The sequence below is a fragment of the Tamandua tetradactyla genome, chromosome 3, assembly GCF_023851605.1.
Source record: "Tamandua tetradactyla isolate mTamTet1 chromosome 3, mTamTet1.pri, whole genome shotgun sequence".
Classification (NCBI taxonomy): Eukaryota; Metazoa; Chordata; class Mammalia; order Pilosa; family Myrmecophagidae; genus Tamandua; species Tamandua tetradactyla.
Genome location: NC_135329.1, coordinates 11,538,172 through 11,557,565, shown reverse-complemented (window position 1 = coordinate 11,557,565; position 19,394 = coordinate 11,538,172). Strand labels below are relative to the sequence as shown.

The 19,394-nt window shown below is 39.1% G+C and overlaps 3 protein-coding genes across 9 annotated transcripts in view; 1 reads left to right on the top strand and 2 right to left on the bottom strand.

Moving 5' to 3' along the window:
- GPN1 (GPN-loop GTPase 1) overlaps positions 1-5,731 on the bottom strand; it is a 43,445-nt gene extending 37,714 nt beyond the window's left edge. Inside the window, exons 1-5 of one of the 6 annotated variants that reach the window (XR_013172342.1) lie at positions 4,510-5,731; positions 4,013-4,140; positions 3,245-3,338; positions 1,808-1,847; positions 421-487 (exon numbers count right to left, since the gene is read on the bottom strand). Coding sequence is in view for 5 of the 6 variants with exons in the window: in XM_077152471.1 (XP_077008586.1) it covers positions 421-487; positions 1,808-1,847; positions 3,245-3,338; positions 4,013-4,123 (312 nt within the window). In the remaining variant the exon portion in view is untranslated. Of the gene's footprint in view, positions 1-420; positions 488-1,124; positions 1,190-1,478; positions 1,569-1,807; positions 1,848-3,244; positions 3,339-3,471; positions 3,974-4,012; positions 4,141-4,509 lie in introns of those variants that run through there. The other 5 variants (XM_077152471.1, XM_077152472.1, XM_077152473.1 and 2 more) reach the window with 5 other exon arrangements.
- On the top strand, positions 4,218-7,445 carry CCDC121 (coiled-coil domain containing 121). The gene is made up of 2 exons (XM_077152468.1): positions 4,218-4,734; positions 5,142-7,445. The coding sequence occupies exons 1-2, from the start codon at positions 4,403-4,405 to the stop codon at positions 6,067-6,069; spliced, it is 1,260 nt and encodes a 419-aa protein (XP_077008583.1). The 5' UTR covers positions 4,218-4,402; the 3' UTR covers positions 6,070-7,445.
- The window catches only part of ZNF512 (zinc finger protein 512), a 33,610-nt gene continuing 21,223 nt past the window's right edge, over positions 7,008-19,394 (bottom strand). Inside the window, exons 11-14 of one of the 2 annotated variants that reach the window (XM_077152466.1) lie at positions 17,549-17,650; positions 16,127-16,189; positions 14,858-14,956; positions 7,008-11,164 (exon numbers count right to left, since the gene is read on the bottom strand). In XM_077152466.1, the coding sequence (XP_077008581.1) occupies positions 10,856-11,164; positions 14,858-14,956; positions 16,127-16,189; positions 17,549-17,650 (573 nt within the window). In that variant the 3' untranslated portion in view covers positions 7,008-10,855. Of the gene's footprint in view, positions 11,165-14,857; positions 14,957-16,126; positions 16,190-17,522; positions 17,651-19,394 lie in introns of both variants that reach the window. The other variant, XM_077152467.1, reaches the window with a different exon arrangement.

The following is a 19,394-nucleotide window of genomic DNA, read 5'->3' as shown; positions in this document are numbered from 1 at the left end:
TTCAATTCCTGGAGCCTGACCATGCCAAAAAAGAAAAAATTCCTATGGAAGTAGGTGACAGAGTAACTCTAAAGGATGAAAAATACTTGATGCTAGTGAAAAGCCCCATTATTCTTCCATTCTGTGCCTGTTAAGCCATCCCACTCCCCTCTTCCTCCATCCACAATTAGGATAATACAACAAATGAGGAACAGATTAAAAAGTGAACCCAGATTTTTTGTTATTTTTGTTCTACTGGCTGTCACATAATACTGACGAAAACACATAATACTCCCATAAACTTATTTGCCTAATAAAATGCCCACATATTATCTACAGTTATACTCAGGTTTATGTTTCTTCTTTCCCACTATGCTCAAATGAAGTCATTTAAGAGTCACAAGTTTTTGCAAAGCCATGTCCATATGAACAGACACATACCTGATCAAACCTGGTAGCAAAGAGATTGAGTGAGGTCACAATGCCACCATTGGGCCCAAGTCCATACCTACACACTAGGTTAAGGATTCAAATTGTTTACATATCAATTTAGATTATAAAGTCCATACTCAAGTTATCAGTCACAAAAACAATATTATGGCATTAGTGTGCCATTAATGGATATTCGCAATACAATCCAATAACTAGTTATGTACCATACAATCTTAACCTCACAGGGAATCATTCACTATCATGGTCCTTTGTTCATTTATCACCTTTAGTGTTGGCCAAGCAAAATGAAAATACCAAAGTGACAAAAATGCAATGGACAGAAGCACCAGGCAGTGACAGCCTGTTAGCATTAGCCACTACGGTGGCAGTTTGGAGCTGTCATGTATTTCAGAAAAGGCCATGTTCTGTTCATCCATTCCTGTAGGTGCAGTCCTACTGTGGGCAGGACTTTTTGATTAGATTATTCCAGATGAGGTCTGCCCTAGGGTGGGTCTTAATCCTTTTACTGGAGTTCTTTTTTGAGAGAATAAAAGAGGGAAAAGTCAGGAAAGCTAATAGAAGGAATTCAGAGAAGCACACAGAAAAAGACACAGAAGCTGAGGAAGGAAACCAAAAGTTGAAGGCAACAAAACTCTACATCGAAGGACCTGGGCACCATGTGCCTTCTTATGTGACAGAGGTGTACTGGATACTGGCAGCTGGCCTTCCGTGTCCCGGTGTTATCCTGTTGATGTCTTGAGCTGGACATTTTCACAGCCTAAGAATTGTAAATTGTAAGTTAATAAATCCCAAGTGTAAAGGCCAACCTATTTCTGGTATATTACATTCCAACAGCTTTAGCAAACCAAAACAATCATCTTTATAACATTTCTTACTCTGATTCTGACTAATCAAGCAACTTGCTGGTTACAATTAGTCTTCTTACCTAGAATAACCCACAGGGAGAGAGAACATTTCATACAGCAATGTACTAAGAGTGAATCCTACCAAGCCTACTGATTTCTGAATTTCCCAGTCAGGAGAAGTGGTGATCAAATGGGGTGTACCTTCTAGTGCAATGCTACCTGGTAGGATCCAGGGCAGGCAGTCAGCTAGTCTCTCATTTTCACTGCTCTCTCATTACAATGGCGAGCAATCTGGGAAGATGGTAAGAAAACTGAAATCACAAGCTAAAATTATTATCTTGATCATCTATAATACTTCTCCCACACCCATCTACTATCTCCTCCTAATAAAATCACTTTAAAACAATCTAATGATTTTGCGCCTGTGTTTCAGAAGGAAAGGTAAAAATATTCTTTACAAAGTCATAAAATATACAGAAAATAATGGATCTGGGACAAGTCAACATCAAAGCAGACATAGAAAAGGATACTGTTTCATGACTTCTTTATACTTCACAGTGTCACGAATATCTGGAGGGAAAATTAACTGAAATTTAACACGTAAGAAAAATATAGTTTGAGACCCTCCTATAATATCCTAAACTGACAGTCAGAAAAAGTCATCTCTGCTTCCTCTGAGGAAAAATTAAGTATCTGAGTTACTTTTCATATCATTTATGTAAACTGTTAAATAAGAACACTGAATTGAGATAAGAAAAGAAGCAGGACCATGAGGAAAAAGAACAGAAGCGCAAAAGGTACCCTGGCAGCAACTTTCGTACCAGTAAGAAACTGAAACTAGATTTCTAGGCTTTTTTTGTTGGCTTTCTCCAATTTCTTCACCCTCACATTGGTTTCCTTCCATACAAAGGATAACTGCCACGTAATCTATAAATAATGTTAGTAAAGGAGCTCTCAAACTGCATGGTAGAGATGAGACAAGGTAAAAAATTTTGTATGACTTAAATATCATATTAGTGGCCATAGGCACAGAAAAAGAGTGCTAGATCAAGGGGAAAAAAAACAGATGATTTCCTTCTAATTATCTACTAGTGACAAAGACAACGAAGACATGATTTTTTAATAAGATTTAATATGTCCAGTAATATCTAATTAAACCCATCCAGCAGTCTATAGACTTCCCCTATCAACTATTAGAACTTCATCCTTAAAATGAGATGGGCAGTTTTTTTCACTCTTCCCAGAATTATCTTGCTTCTTAATCCAGTATTCCTTTCATTAATATGTGTGGAGTACACAAAGCTTACTCAGGATTAAGAAGAGATAAGGAGGAATAGGATTTGCACACAGCAATGGCCTAGAAATCAAAGTCTAGATCCTATCAAGAATCAGGACACAGGACTAAATTCATTCTTAACCTTTTTTGGAATCACAGACTCTTCTTAGAATCACAGGAAAATTAAGAAACTCTTCCCAGAGCTTTATACATATATATATATACACATACACACACACACACACATTTAGGGGAGTGGGAGCAAGATTCCTATAGATCAGCAAGTGAACTGAAGCATAAGAACACTTACGTTCTAACTAAACTTTGAGACACTAAATAGAAAATATTTATGCATCAGAATCTGCTGAAAGGTTTATAGTCTAGAAGTGAAAAGACTGACTTTACATCACTTCATTTTCCCAAATTAAAATAGCCTGGCACACTAGAGTCAGAAAGAGAAGTGATAAAGGTGAGTGGGAAGGAGGTAAAGAAATGCAGGAAAGGCAAAAAATAAACAACAACAAAAAAACATGAATAAAGAAGAAGCCTGGACAGGAACTCCAGTGACTCCAAGGGAAATGAAAGTAGATAGTTAAGAGAAGATAAAAAATGAAGGCACTGAAGAAAGCAAGGCTCAGGCTTTCCAGTCCCTTTAAGGCATTTCACACAAGTTCTTCCATGGTTCACTCACCAATATTGGCAGGAAAAGGGACTTCATGCACCGCTGGGTCCAGGTTGATCACATAAGGTGGAGAGCCTTGGCTATGCAGATGTCCTGTGAGCCTCTGCAGACATGGGGAGGGGAGGTGGAAGAAGATATAAGGGGATGAGAAAAATTCCAGTCATTTATCGACCATGCCTAAAGGCATTTTTGCACTTTCATTTCCGTCTACATGAAACATCCGCCCAGATGCTCACCTCCAACATTCAGCTCGCAGTCCAAATGCTGTCTTTTTCTATCCATACAAGAGCCTCCCGTGCTCTCTAGCACTTGTTCTCTGTGTACGGGAGTGGGTTTTTCTGACTCCCCCACCAAAATATAAAAACATTAGTTCCATGAAAGCAGGAACTTCGTCAACCTCATTTTCACCGTATCCCCAGTTCCTGGAACAAGGTAGTGGGCAATAAATAATTCCTGAACAAATCTCCGAGAACCTGTTAATCGCTAGAGCTGCCAGTAAAATCCCTACCTACGAGAACTTCACAATTTTATCGGGAATAACTTGGTAAGTTGTACCAAGTATGTATTGAGCATTGAGGGTATACAAAAGAGAGCCTTAACTGACCGAGGCTAAATTCCGATAAGACTTCGTGGAGCAAGTCACTTAGGCTGAGAAGTCCCCCAAAGCCACGCGTCGCTACCTCCAACTCCCCAGAAAACTCCCTTTCTCCCTGAGACTTTGGCCCGCCACGGACAACCTCTCGCATACATGTTACTACACCCGCGCCGTATACTTACCTGTACAAAGGTGGTTTTCCCAGATCCTGCCATTCCCAACACTAACAGACAGACTGGAGGATGCGGGCCACCTGACGCCTGAGCCTCAGCTGCAGCTGCGGGGGCCGCCATTTTCCTACTAGCTCCGCCTGCCCGACGATAGAGACGATGAGAGGCTAGAGAGACTTGCGCGACGCTCTGGGCTGCGAATGGACGTAAAGCCGACTGGGCCCGGAAGAGAAGGGCATGCAGGGGCGGGACCGGCTGGGGCGCCAACTGGTGACAGTGGGGAAGTGGGGCCGCTAGGAGACCAAAAGGCGTGCCGCAGGGGCCAGGAAAAGGTGGAAAGCCTGGTTCCCAGGAGGGCGAGAGGAGACGGGAGCCCGAGGGCAGGGCTCCCGCAGTAGGAAAATGAGGAGAGTGGGTTTCACTTTCGGCCCCCAAGAAGCCGAGAGCAGAGCTGCGAGAGGACTGGCTGCCAGGGCTTCTTCGGTAACCGCAGAGGTTAAACAACTCACGGTGGCACGGAGCCAGATTGGGGCGGGAAGCGACTATAGGAGTTGCTGGGCATCGCCGAGACACACCGAGCACAAAACAGAGAAACTGCGAAAACTTTCTGCATTTGGATGCCGTCCCGGCTTGTCGCAGGCCCCTGACACTAGCGCCCGCCTCTCGGCTATCGCCTTCAGTAAACTACACAATTACCATCACCCTGGGGATGAACGCGTGTATTCCTGGCACGAGTGAGTTCAGAGGGGGCTCGGGAAAGGTGACGCAAGAGCCGAGAAAAATTATTCCTACTCAGACCTTACCCAAGCCAGTTTCGGTGGCTCTCAAAGTGTTCAGTGAGTTCCGGGTTCCACACCCAGGCTTTGCCACTTGCTGGGCAAATAATCTGAACCTGTTTTCTCATCTTTAAAATTAATAACCTCCCAGGGTTGTAATGATCCAGTATTGTAAACCGAAAAATACTGTACCTCATCTTTACACGTAGTCGTATTCCCCTTGCTTTCCAGTGTCCAGAACACAAAGCGGTGCTCAAAATTACTTTCTTGTATGAATTAAAGTACAAATGTGCGTTTAAAAAAAATTATTTCCTAAATGTCCATTAAGAATTGATGGGGGATTGTCTCACTTGTTCCTCCTTCAGGTTTGCTGAAAGTCCCAGAAGGCCTTCTTCAAGACCTTATCTTGGTTTAAAAAATGGTTTTTCCAAAGAAGAGAATCTAATAAAGGCTGAGATGATACTTAAAGAGAAGACAGTGGTGGAAGTAAAGGAGTTGAAGGAGCAAATAAAACAAGCTCAAATCCAGCAGGAACAGCTCCTGGCAGACAACAGGCATCTATACACTGAAAAGACACTTGTCCAGGCTGAAAACAAATTCTTTCTGGAATACCTGACCAACAAAACTGAGGAATATAAAAGGCAACCTAAGAAGCTGTGGAACAACTTTTTACAAAAAAGTGGGGAGATTGAAAGACATAGGCAAGAATCAGCCTCCAAATACGCAAAACAGATTTCAGTACTTAAAGCAGAGCTCTTGCAGAAAGAAAAGATCCAATTCAATTTGAAGCAGCAGTTGGAAGCAATGAGGGGCATTTCTATAACAAAGGAAAAACAGGAGGCAGAAGTGCAGACATTACAGAATGCAAAAAAGAAAGCCGAAACCAAGGCAACTGCAAAGATAGAGGAAACAAAGACCCAGTTGCTCCAAGAAAAAGCATTACTGGAGAAACAATTGAGCGAGCCAGACGTAAGGCAGTTGGGAAAGAAAAATAAAAGGGAGGTTAAGAGGAAAAACCAGGCCTTGGAGTGGACCACAAAGCAGTATACTCTTGAATTTTACCGTGGCATTAACAGAGAGAGCCAACAGTTACAGAAGAAAATACTGCAGCTCCTTCAGCAATGCCAGGAGTTGGAGGCTTCTCAAAGCCAGTTAAAATACAGGAAGCAGCAGCTGCAGCAAGAACAGTGGTATCTGGAATGTTTAATTCGGGGGCGACAACGAATGCAAAGAAGGCATAATTGGTGCCTACAAGGACAGGATGCTCCAAAGATTAACCAAAATATTTCCTAAACTAACACTGCTTAAGTAAGCGCTAAAGCAAGTTCTCTCAGGTGTTAAACTAACCAGGTTGGGAAGGTTTGGGAATCCATTGCTATGGTTAAATACCTTTCATGGTGTGCTGGGATGAAAAGATAGGGTGCTTATTTTCAGCGGTCCTCCATGATGTTTGTGTGACCAGCATCCCTTAACTCCCTCTTCATTTAATTAACTCTTGCTAGTAAACAGGGTGTTCCACAAACCTCCACGTTAACTAAAATACCTGACCCTAACTTAACACTAACCACTTACCAAACACCCATACTTCAAACTAACTCAAGAAAGCCAACTTGAAGAGGTTAGACGAAAACAGATGTGTGATTCATTTCATTTTGCTAACTTAAGAGTTCTTTCTAGAACTAGCACCTTTAAGGCCAGAGCAAGCACCTTTAAGGATAGCTTTCTGCTTTGTAAATAATTTATATCGATGTATCCTCATTCCTTTTGGCATTCTCAGCAACGTCAAAAGTGCATTATCAATTCTTATTAAAATTTTTGCCAGTGACGAGGTAGATCTTCTATAGTTTTCTCATTAAGTGCAAAGTATTCTGACAACAGCAAGTCCAATAAGTGCTTGGCAGAATAACCTTTGGTTTGATGCTAAGCCCTTACAATTTTAGCTTTGAATAAACTGAGAAGTTGAAGGGGCCATAAAATAGGTTAGTTACTCTTTTAAAAATGTTTTCTGCGAAGAAACACTTGGAGCATCAGAAACACTTGGAGCATCAGAAACACTTGGAGCATCAGTGGGGTTAATGAATGCCTCTGCTTGTTTCAGGAAAACATATCAAAAGTTTAAAAATATTTGGACAATTTTTTAAGGAGGCTTGTGTCATCCGTTGTCATCCTATTTCCCTAGCAGCATTCTAAATTCCAAGATGACAGGTAGAAGTACTTAAGGATAATAAATATTTTAGTTTTAAGTCATTTATTCTATTTTTGTACTACACATCACTTTATAATCAATGTATGCCATATATTTATGTCCTATGTTTAGAATTGGTGATACTACTTTTAGGTTTTTAGAGTGGTTGTATTTTTTTTTTGCATCTATGACACTAATGGTTAGACCAGTGATTTATTTCAATGTTGAGTCCTAGTTCAGTAATAAAATCCCATATTTTAACACTGCTCCTCTATGACAAATTATAATCGACTTTGTTTCCCACAAATTGTTGCTGATAAACAAGTTCAAAAAAGTTTTCCCAAATTTTCAGTTTTTAATATGCAAAATGAATTCATTTAAAACTGGGTTAAGAAAAAGGATTTTCCCTCAATGTGCCTCTACCTTTAACAATTTTTCTTGTTAAATATGTATTTTTTTAGTGTTATTAAACAATAAAACCTACTTAGGATTATAATGTATCCATTGATTTAATTACTATTTCAGTGTATTTGCTATGTCATCACACTTCTGTTACCATTTCTGTGTATCTTATAATAGTATGCAAACAATAAAACCAGAGTTTTAATGTAGAAATTAGGACTTCAGAGCATGTGCAGGTACCCTGACCTAAATACCTCAATTCATGAGCTGAAAACAAAAACTGAATTTGAAAGTATGGTATCCACAGCAAGTTTAAGGTCCTATTCTCTGTGGCTACAAATACCTTAGGCTATATATATATAACTAAGGTCTAACAAAGATTTGGAAAGTAGGAGGATTCTCAGACTCTTACTATTCTGCTTAACTGCTCTCCTGCCACTGCAGATCAGATTACATAATTTGGGACTGGGTAACTTCCATCTCATCTCAGTTTTTTTACTTCCTATCATCCCAGATGATGGATCTGGTGGGCTGCTAGTGGCTGTCCCTTTCAGAGTAAGGCCCCTGAAGACTTAAGGACTTTAAAAGATGAATCATATCTGATAATATACTTTGAAATCCATACCACTCATAAGCAACTAATATTAGTGGCCAACTAATATCTCAGAATCTACTTTTTGTCTGCTTGGGAGAGTAAACATGATGATGTTTTAGAAAGTGTCATGAGATGGAAAGACCTCTGAGGTGAAATTTATATTAAGACCTGAAAAGCTGAAGGTCACAGTGCAAAAATAGGAGAAGAAATCATTCCAGGAAGAGGGAACAGTGAGAGCAAAGGCTCTATGTTATACTCAAGGAACAGAAAGGTCAAGATGGCTAAAACGTAGTTGGGAAATGGTAAGAGAATAGGACGGAGCAGAAGGAGATAAGGGTAGTCAGGTTGGCACAGAGGGCCATGTTGGTAAAGGATTTGAATTCTGAGTACAATGGGAAACGATTCAGCTTCTGGCAGCTGAAGGAAATCTGATTTACATTTTTAAAAACACACTCTGACAGCTATGTGGACAGTATATCCAAATCAGTTAAAAGTAGAAGCTATTGCTGTTGTCCAAGCAAGAGGTGATGATGTTTTGGACCAGGATGGCAGAAAGAGAAGTAAATAAACAGATCGGGGATTTAATTTATTCGATGCTAGACAGGACTTGCTAACAGTTTCACTACGAGGATGGAAATAGACAAGAGATCAAGGAACCTCCTATTTGTTACCCCAGCATCCAGATGAACCATGGTGCTGCTGCTGAAGTGGGGAAAACACGGGAAAGAGCAAGCTATACGGTGAGGGAAAGCCAAAGGTTAAGATCAAGCAGAATTAAAATGTATGAAGTATTTACTTTTATTATGTTTGTGTGAACTGCATTTTAAAACAGAGTATTTTCAGACCTAGAAAAAAATATAGAAAATTATAGTAAATTCACTATCCACCCAAGAAAAAAGAAATCTAATTCAGTTGAAATCCCTCTGATCCACACCCAAATTTGGTGTGTATCATTCCTGTGCATGTTTTCATGCTGTTACTTTATTATGTGTTTATGTGTGTACACTTGTATGCATGTATGTACATATTCATAAACAATATAGAGAATGAGCAAATGTTGTAAAGACAATTTACTTAAGTCTCAAACAAATTATTCATTTTAACTGGCACAAAAAAGCTAAAGAATTATTGATAAAACTGCATTTAGAACTTATTTCAAACTCATACCCATCCCTAGCCAACTTCTTACCCCCTCAGACACTGTGTCAACAGGAGTTATTTGTAGATTGGAGTCAATGAACAACTAGAAACATCATTCTAACCAAGAGTCATTTATTTCTTTTGTCACTGCCAAACAATCCCCAAGTCTTACTCACCAGAAATTAACAAAGCCTCTTCATTTCTCTTCCCTGGCAACCCTTATCTACTAAAAGGACTTTTTAAGGTTGCAGTTGCCTTATGGAGAATGTAGAGTGAATATACCATTTTCTTCACTTGTTTCAATCAAAACTACCTAACCTGGCAGCATTCAAATGAGGTTTTGTTGCTCCCTTGTTTGAAAGTGGTCTTCACAAAAGCCCACACTTTAAAGCTATTGGAGGAGCGCAGAGAAGAACAGAGTTAAAGAGTTGTAATAGCTTTTCAGAATTTGAAAAGGTACTTGTCCACAATAGAGTTAAGGGTCCCTTACTTATTTTTACATGGCATATGCCACAAAAATAGGCAAGAAAACATAAGACTAATATTTATGGAAAAGGGCGAAGAGAATCAGGAACACGACAACAAAGTCAATGCTCCAGAGAAAGCCAGCCTCAAAGAGAAATAGTCCATTAGACATGACTAAGTATGCATGAAGTACAGGAAATGAATTTTTCTTTCCAGCTCCAGACAAGTAACTATATCTGATGTCAAAGTCTCAAGAGACAGAAAGAAGGTAACTCCATGGAAGGGGAATACTCAGAAAATTCAGAGACAGAGGATGGCTGAAGAGAGGATGAGGACTCAGGCAGTATAGACTAGCAAGGGAGGTCAAGTACAGGGGAGAAAAAAAATGACCTCGGCCTCCAAGCTTAGTGGCATAACCAGGAACAGGATACTGTGTCGAAACATCAAAACATTCTCAATCCTTAAAACTCAGGGAGCAGAAGCAAGCTTCAGGACAGCACTGTTCAGAGCAACAGAAGAGGCCTCTAGCCCCAGCAAAGTTAAGATAGTATTTTCTGCTGCTGCTACTTTTTCTTTCCTGTCATTTTAATGTTTGGTTCACATTACTCCTAAGCCTGCCTTTTCATGCCTGAGGATCTAGTTAGTCACTGCTACTTAGTACAAACAAACATTTCCCAGTATATAGAATAGAGTAGGACTGTTCTAGCTTTTTCATCCTAAGTCCGTTTTCTTACTTTCAATCCTAAAACCATATTAAGAGGACAAACAGCCTCCGTAAAGTCTGCTTCCAAGAAGAGAGGGCAACCCTATTACATAAGTGACAACAATTCTAGCTTCTAGGCTTCTTATATCACAAATACAAAATGATAAATCCATTATGGTTTAAAAAAATTAGTTTGGAATTATTTCATAAGCTAGATGATGGAGTAGCTACTAAATCAGTGGAGCTTCCAAGAACATTCTGCTCCCCAGAAAGGAAAAGGACAAACAGGTTTGTTAATCTTGTACAGGGCAAGAGGGACTGTAGTTGGCTTAAGAGGGAGCACTCTGGAAAAGATAATCAGAAAACAAGACGACGCCATGAGGAACAGCAGAAAAGGGAGAAAGTGATTAAGTAGGGAAAACAGGGAAATTTATACAGGAGGAATGAGCTGAGAAAGTCACAGCCTTACACAAACAGCTGAAAGAGTAGACTTCTCTCCACTCGGCCCCATGACTCAGTCCTCCCAGCATAGGTCCCCATGACAACAGCATCACAGCCACTCTCCTAGGAGCGCTCTCTCGCTAACTGCCTATTTCCTTCCTCGTTTATGATTAGTCTTTGGGGACTTTACTTTCTGGAAATGCGCGGGCACTGGCTCCTGCTCTGGTTCCTTACAGGAGGTTGACACTGCCAGTTCCTCATTATTCCTTCTCTGATCCTTCCCTACTCTAAGACTCAGCTCTGACTCAGGAAGCTCAATGCCAGGCTGCTGCCGCCTTCTTAGAGTCCTTCTGCTCCTGTTCTGCTGCCTCCGCTTTTCTTCTTCTTGCTGCCGCTGCTTTATCTTCATCAGCTTTTCAAAGCTTTTGGTCGTTGTCGGGTTTACAACGAACCAATCCTAGAGAGGCAAAATAGAAACATTGTCCAAACTTTAGTAGAGAGCTTAAGGCAGGAGTGTGGGAAGAATTAAAAAAGGCACAGTTAAGGCAGAACACATTAAGAAAGAAAAAGATAAGGAACCTTAGCTTAGACCTCTGTATTTTAAGTTGGAGAAATTCAGTGTAGAGCAGTTATTGGCATTTACTGAATAAGACATGATTCTAGGTACTATAATATTTAGTATAAAAAGACTGTTTCCTAAGCATCATTCCACTCATCTCCCTCCACAGAAACTTCTTCATGAGATGTAATGCAATAGGCCATAGGAAATTTTTATTTCCTGAGAGTTTCATGGTTAAGAGCATGAATTTGCAGTCAACCTGCCCGGTTGCAAATCCCATTTCCAGCTATGTGACCATAAGCAAATTACTTAACTTCTCTAAGCTTCAGTCTAAAAAAAAATTAAGGGACAGGGAGCATGGAATCCAATTATGGAGGAGTCTTGTCAAATAATAACAATAAAAGAACCTGAATTTAATCAAGTGATCAATCTTCTAGATCTAACCATCAATTTATAAGAAATACCAGTGACAGAGGAACAATGCCACAGGGATACAGTCAGCAAAATCCAAAATATGGGTAATTATATGGGTAAATTACCCAGTTTCCTCATCAAATGAATGGCAAAAAAAAAAAGGGGAAAGGTATGATAACATTTACACCTGCATTCTCCAATGAGGTAGCCACTAGCCACATGTGGCTAATGAACTCTTAAACTGTGACTAGTCCAAGCTGAGATACATTTTCAATGAAACAACATTAAATTTCAGAGACAGTATGAAAAAAACTCTAATTTTGGATTTTGGATACACTGTACTAAATAAAATGTTATTAAAATTAATTTCATGTTTTCTTTATATATTTTTTAATGTGGCTACTAGAAAATTTTTAATTATATATGTGGCTTAAGTTACATTTCTACTAGATAGCATGATTCTAGATTAAAACAAATGTAATATGTAAATATTCTTTAAATCCTGATTTGAACAAATCAACTCTGAAAAAATATGAAACAAAAAGAAAGAGATTAGAGACTCTGTTCATTTCTTCAGGTATAATGATGGTTGTGGTTCTGTTTTAAAAAATCCCTAGTTTGGGAGTGCAAGGATAATTCAGTGGTAGGATTCTCACCTGCCACGTGGGAGACCCAGGTTCGATTCCCGACCCATGTACTTCCCAACAGAAAAGAAAGAAAATTCAACAAATGGTGCTGTAATAACAGGACAGTCACATGGAAAAAGAATGAAATACGACCCCAACCATACAGTATACCAAAAATACTTTAGTTTTTAAGAGATACATACTGAAGCATTTAGAGCTGAATTATGTGAGAGGTGCTTTAAAATAAACTTGGAAGGGAGAAGAAAAGTAAGGGGAGTTATAGATGAAACGAGATAAGCCATATCCTGGTGACTGTTGAAGCCGACTAACCATTACATTAGGTTCATTATACCAGCCCACTTTCATGTGTTTGAAAATTTCTGTAATTGAAGTAAGAAAATGTGAGGGAGGGAGAAACAGGGTCTTCATCTTGTTTTACCACCACATAAAATCCATAAGTATACGTATATCCCATTGAACAAATTCTTGGGAGCTAGCAGCAAACTAAGGGAAACAGTTTTGTTGGTTCCAACTTTTTCAGAAGAAATTAGAGAAACAAATTAACTATAAAAAGGCCAGATTTTGTCAGGAGACAGTTGTCTTTCAAATAGTTGAGGCATAAAAAGACACACTGTAGATTATGACTGTCGTCCAGAGAAAAAGAATCTCAGATTCTGGAGATTTCCAAAGCTTAACTCATTAAGCAACAGGAACCACATTTGATGAAACTATTAAAGCCACACTGTTAAGAACTATCAAATTTGAGGGCAGAGAACAGCTGAAGGTGCTCCCTATATTTTTCCTCTTCAAACAATATAGTTCTCCAAGAGAATGTATACTCGATTCCTTAAGCTTTTGCACTAAGGTAGTTAATCACATAATGAGCGGTTTCTCTAAGTTTTATATTACTTTAAAATTTTTCCCCTAAGAATTCCTGATATTCTCACAAGCAGGGGGACAACCAATTCAATAGGCTGAGCCCTCAATCTTGGGGCTCACCCCTATGAAGCTTAGTCCTACAAAGGAAAAGCTAACCTTATTGATAATTATGCCTAAGACTCACCCCCAGAGAACCTCTTATGTTGTTCAGAGGTGGCCTCTCTCTAAGCTAGTTCGATAGGTGAACTCGCTGCCCTCCCTACTACATGCGACATGACTCCCAAGGGTGTAAACCTCCCTGACAACATGAGACCTAACTTCCGGGGATGAGCCAGGACCCAGCATTATGGGAGTGTGAAAGCCTTCTTGACTAAAAGGGGGAAGAGAAAAAGGAGAGAGCATAAAGTCCCAGTAGCTGAGAGATTTCAAACAGAGTCAGGTTATCCTGGAGGTTATTCTTATGCATTATATGCAGATATCCCTTTTTAGTTTATGGTGTATTGGAGTGGCTAGAGGGAAGTATGTGAAACTGAACTGTGTTCCAGCAGCCCTATTCTTGAAGTGAACTGTATAACTATATAGCTTTTACAAAGTGACTGTGTGATTGTGAAAACCTTGTGTCTGATGCTCCTTTTATCCAGGGTATGGAAAGATGAGTTTAACAAAAAACAAGAATAAAAAGTAACTATAAGGGGGAGATAAAGGGTAAAAATTGGGTAGACTGAAATACTGTGAGTCAATGAGAGGGAGGGGTAAGGGGTAGGGGATGTATGAGTTCTTTTTTTGTATTTATTTTTCTGGAGTGATGCAAATGCTTTAAAAATGATCATGGTGATGAATACACATTATGTGATGATACTGTGAGCCACTGATTGTATAATATGGTTGGACTGTATGTGTGTGGATATTTCACAAAAAAAAACATTAAAAAAAAAAAAATCCCCCAAGAGAAAACTTGATCTCCTGCTTTAAAACACCGTGAAAGAGTATCTTCCTTTATTTTTTAATTTTAAAATCTACAAGCCTTCAGAAAAGCTGCAATAGTTCAATGAACACCCAAATATCCTTCACCTAGATTAATTTCTCTCTTCCTTCCGTGTTTTGCTGAACCATTTGTAAGTTAAGCTGCAGATAACATGATACTCCATCCCTAGATACTTCAGCACATGTCTACCTAAGAACAAAGGCATTCTACTGCATCAGACAAATTATCACATCTGGGAATGTTAGTACTGACACAATAATTTATCTAATATAGTCAGCATGCAAATGTCCCCAATTGTCTAGATTACGTCCTTTATAGCTATTTTCATGCAGTATTTTATACAGCACTAAAAACAGGTTGCTGGAGGACACTGAAATAATAGAAAACGTAGACATATAAAGATCCCTCCAAACAAGAATCCCAAAGGTGTAAATTCAACCTGGTTCCAGAATGCCTGATTTCATTGTATATATGAAAATTAGAAGAACCCAAGGATGCTCATAGTCAAAATGTTTTTGAATGCTCTGGCAGAAAAATATAATTATACACCTAACTTTAGGAGTATTTTCTCTTAATTGCAGTGTCTCTGGGAACTGTTTTAAGAGTTACTTTTCCACTCAGTCTTAGCCATAAATACTGGACAGAGTCCACAGGGTGGCAACCATAACACGGGAGGAGATGCCTCACCTCAGCATGGACAGAGTTGATGTGGTACTTGACGCCACTCTCAGACACAAACTCTTTCTGACACAGCAGACACTTGTATTTGCCAGCCACAAAGTTTCCCTATTTCCAAGACAGAAAGAAAAGAGAATTGTGGTAAATTCAGGAACACATACCAGAGTCATATGGAGGGATTATTAGAGATGTAAAAGGGGATTTTACTTCAGCAAAAGAAAGAAGGATAAAGATACAAAAAAAACAATGGTTTTAGGGGAGCCACACTTCGACAGACTATCAACAAAAGAAACTTATCCAATTACAGTTCTGTATAAAATGTTCACCCTACTTTCAACAAGTCCTTAGTTCTCCAATTTTTAGTATTAGCACATCAGATTTCTCTACCTTTCTGTATCTCTTCCACTTTACTTTCAGGTTTTCTTCATTCCTACCCTAAAAGAATCAACTCTCCAAGTTCCCCAGAGGCACCAATGTGCAAGTCTTCCCACTATAATCCACTGTTGCAACTGGAAATCCAGAATTAAGAGTATCATCCAAAAAAAAAAAAAGAGTATCATCTATGACACATAGTTTAAGGACTCAGAAACCAGGATCAAGACGAGAAACTTCTTAAGTGTTCCTGGATAGATGCATTTTGGATGCAATAAACAACTTCTTTATTGTTTTAAATTGAGACTTCTCTCCCCTCCAGAAGCTTCAAGATTCCATGGTGTTCATTTTATGTGAGGAGAGACCTCTGAGTGGGACTGGAAAGAGCAGCAATCCCATGGCTGGTGGGTTTTAGGATACTTGGGTCAACATGGAAATGACTCAGTGAGGTGAATGGATACTAGCCTGATACCTTATCCTACTTCCAACTGCCAGAGCCCAGAGGCCAGAACAGTTCTGGGGGGTTTAAGGGCCCTTCTGCTATCCAAATAAGTGCATGGAAATTGATTCTAGAACGTTAAAGGCCTAATAATCAGGGCAGACCCAGTATGGGACAGGCTCAGGTGGAAGGAGTTAAATCTCTGGTAGGGATTCAGAACTAATATATTCTTCTCCAAATTCCTTTAATTAATTAAGATTTATAACTATGTTGGCCATTGCTGAGTCTGGATGTGCCCTGCCATCCAACCCAATACAGACCAAAAATCTATATGACATAGAAAACTAAACCAGACTCTGAAGATTACAGTAAATAGGACAACTAGCTATTCACCTAAACTGAATTTTCTTCCATGTCAGACTACCTTAGAGCATATATCAAGATATTAAGTTCAAAAAGTTACAAACCAATGGACAAGAGCCCAGGTGAGCTTTAAGGCCAGATACACTACTGTAGACAGCCTCACAACCCTGGAAAAGAGAAGCAGAAATAATGTGAAGATGTCAAACATGATCCTTCTCTTAGCAAACTGGGCATTTTTAATGACAAACTCTATAATGGAAAGAAGAAGACCAATATATAGCACCACAACCCCCCAACACACAAAATCCACATAGTTTTGATTTGCTAAAGCTGGTGAAACCCAGAAATGGGTTGGCTTTTACCATGGAAATTTATTAACTTACAAGCTTAAGGTTCTTAGGCTTTGAAAACATACAAATTAAGGTTTCAACAGATGATGCCTTCTTCCCAAAGACTACCAGTGATCCTCAGTTTCTCCGCCAAATGGCCAGGCACATGGCGAGTTCTGCTGGTCTCTCCTTTCTCTCCCAGATTTCCCTGTTTTCACCTTCTGACTGCAGTGGCTTCCTCTCTCAGCTTCCTTGCAGCTTTGCGTGTGTGTACTGTGTATGTGTGTGTGCACTTCTGTTTGTCCTTTATCCTCTTATAAAGTACTCCAGTGAGAGGATTAAGACCCACTCTGAATGAGGTGGGTCACATCTCAGCTTAAGTTAAAGATCCTATTCACCAAGAGGCCCTATTTACAATGGGTTCACATTCACAGGAATGGATTAAATTTAAGAACACAATCTTTCCTAGGGTATGTTACAACTTCAAACCATCATACACATACAAGCCATGAAAGCAGGGAGGAAAACCAAGGAAAGGTAAAAGAAAAAGAAAATGGTACAGTTATTTAGAAAAGCTTAAGCCATTTCCTTCCCTGGTACTTTCTCTGATGCTTAGAGAAACACAGAAAACTACACAGCTAGGGAAAAAAAGTCTGTTTTCTTTAAGTACAAATGTGTCTATTTCAGCTACCCTTCACCAAAGCACTGCATATATAGCTGTGGTAGATTAAAAGATGACTGCCAACTCTCTGCTACTCTAAGGTGGAGTTCATTTTCATCCCTGTGAATCTGGATCAGCCCTGTGATTGCTCTGACCAAGTGAATGCCACAGAAGTAATGCTCTGTAATTTCTGAGGCTAGGCCTTAGTATTTCTGGAGCTTCTGCTTTCCAATGCTTGGAACACTCTTTCATGGAAGTCAGCTGCCATGTACCCTGTCAAAGAGCAAGGCCATGTGGAGAGTCAAGCACCCAGCTGAATTCAGTCCCATGAGGGATCCCAGCTGATGCCTTTTAGAGCCGGAAGATTGCACTGCTGAGCCCTGACCAAAGTATTCATCTACAGAATCATAAACAAATAAAATAGTTGTAGTTTTAAGCCATTAAGGTTTGGGTACTTGTCATAAAGCAATAAATAACTGAAATAACAGCAGGTACTTGATAAATATTTACCGAATAAATGAGTGAGAAAGAATCACCTTGTTAGGACACTGAATGCGATGATACTTTTTGACCTCTGCCTTCCATTTGTGTAGCACTTCCTGGCTGAAAGTCGGTAGCCCAGGACGAGTATACTTCAGCTACAAGACAAAAAACATTTTATTACAAGAATCCAATTTCCACTCAAGATACCCCAAAGTTTCACACTCAGCTCTTCAGGCTGTGTAATCCTGGAATTCCATAAGTATATCTTCATATACAAAAGCATTATATGATGTAAAACCCTCTAAAGTTTCTGACTTGGTTTTAAATATAATTATCTATATTTAATGTTGGAAGAGGTTTTGCTTTTGTTTTTATTTTCTGGAAGAGGTTGGTTTTTAACAGAGGACAGGAGACTTTCAAATATAACACTTCATCTACAGTTAAAAAAAAAAGCCAATAACAGAACATTATACATGGTATACAGAATTTTTAAAAATGAGAGAGAAATATGTATTCTTATTCATTCTAACCTTCTACTCACCTACATGTATTTTTATCTAACAAACACATCTTTGTTGATACTATAAAAGTAGAATTATTCCTAGCATTTCCTCTCATACTCTTTGGTATCAGCCTCTCCTTAACAATTACAACTATTTTCCGGAGAAGGGATAGCACCTGAAGAGGCAGCTCTTGAGAAGTCCGCCATGGGTAACAGCTGTATTTCTGGTGAATCAACAATCCTTCTACTACAACAATTGAAGTGTCTAAAAAGAAGCTGATTCTCTGCGACAGAGAAACAGAACCAAAGCCCACAGAGATTAATGGGAGAAGTAAGGACGCCGCCCAGAGAACCTCTGTTAAGTCTATAAAAGAAATCAAAATAGGCAGAACAGAGCAGAAAGAAAATAGAAATGTGAATGAGGTCATAAGGATGAAGGGGCAGTGACACTTCTCTGAATATCCCTTTTTGTAAATGTCTGACTTTTAGAAGCATGGTAATGCTGTACACATCCCAAAAATAAATGAATAATTAAAAATAAATTGATGTAGGACACTTGAGTTCAATTCCCAATCTATGCACCGCCCCCCCGTGAAAAAAAGGGAAATAGGATGTAGGGAGAAACCTAAAATGTAAAAAGATTAACAAATTAACTCAACTATTATAAATGAATAACACACTGATAAGAGGGGGTAAATCACTTCGGAAAACAGAATTTTGACTATATACTGTAAGACTAAGAGCAAAAAAGAACTATACACAAATATTGCACTCTAGTTAGTAAATTTAACTTTTACAGATTTACAGGTTAACAATTATGAAACCACTGTATGAGGTACATACTAAAATTCAGCAAATACGTAAATAAACCGTGGATAATGAGAGTGAGGTTTCTCACTGTTACAAAAAGGAGTTACAAATAAAGAGGAAGGCTATTATCAATCTTGTGGTGTTGGACTAGAATTGACAGTATCATGGCCTTTAATACATACAGAGACAAAACAAATATACATGTGTATGTACGAGGGCATGAATATATATACATGCATATCCTGATTCCATCCACCAAGATGGTCCAAAAGCAATTACACTCCAGCGGGACTGAGCACTCAGATCTTGGTTTCTAAATACATTCTCCAATAAAAGGAATCAAGGTTCCTTAAAAAAAATGGTTGACTCAAGGACTGGGGCAGGAAAAATCCAAGATGATGAGCCTACAATATCTTATGTTGCCAAAAATTGTAAGAAAGTGCTCAAAAAAACCGAAAGGTACACATTAAAAGGACTCAGGAGTCCACAGGAAAGAGCTCTGCATAGCCAAATCTGGGACAATTCGAGCAAAAACATTAAATAATAATGGTACTGGATGACAATCCACAGAATAAAATAAATACCTA

Coding starts and splice junctions, on each gene's coding strand:
- CCDC121 (XM_077152468.1), top strand. CDS start 4,403: ATGAGGAGAGTGGGTTTCACTTTCGGCCCCCAAGAAGCCGAGAGCAGA. Junction 4,735..5,141: donor CGCGTGTATTCCTGGCACGA/GTGAGTTCAGAG, acceptor TTCCTCCTTCAG/GTTTGCTGAAAGTCCCAGAA.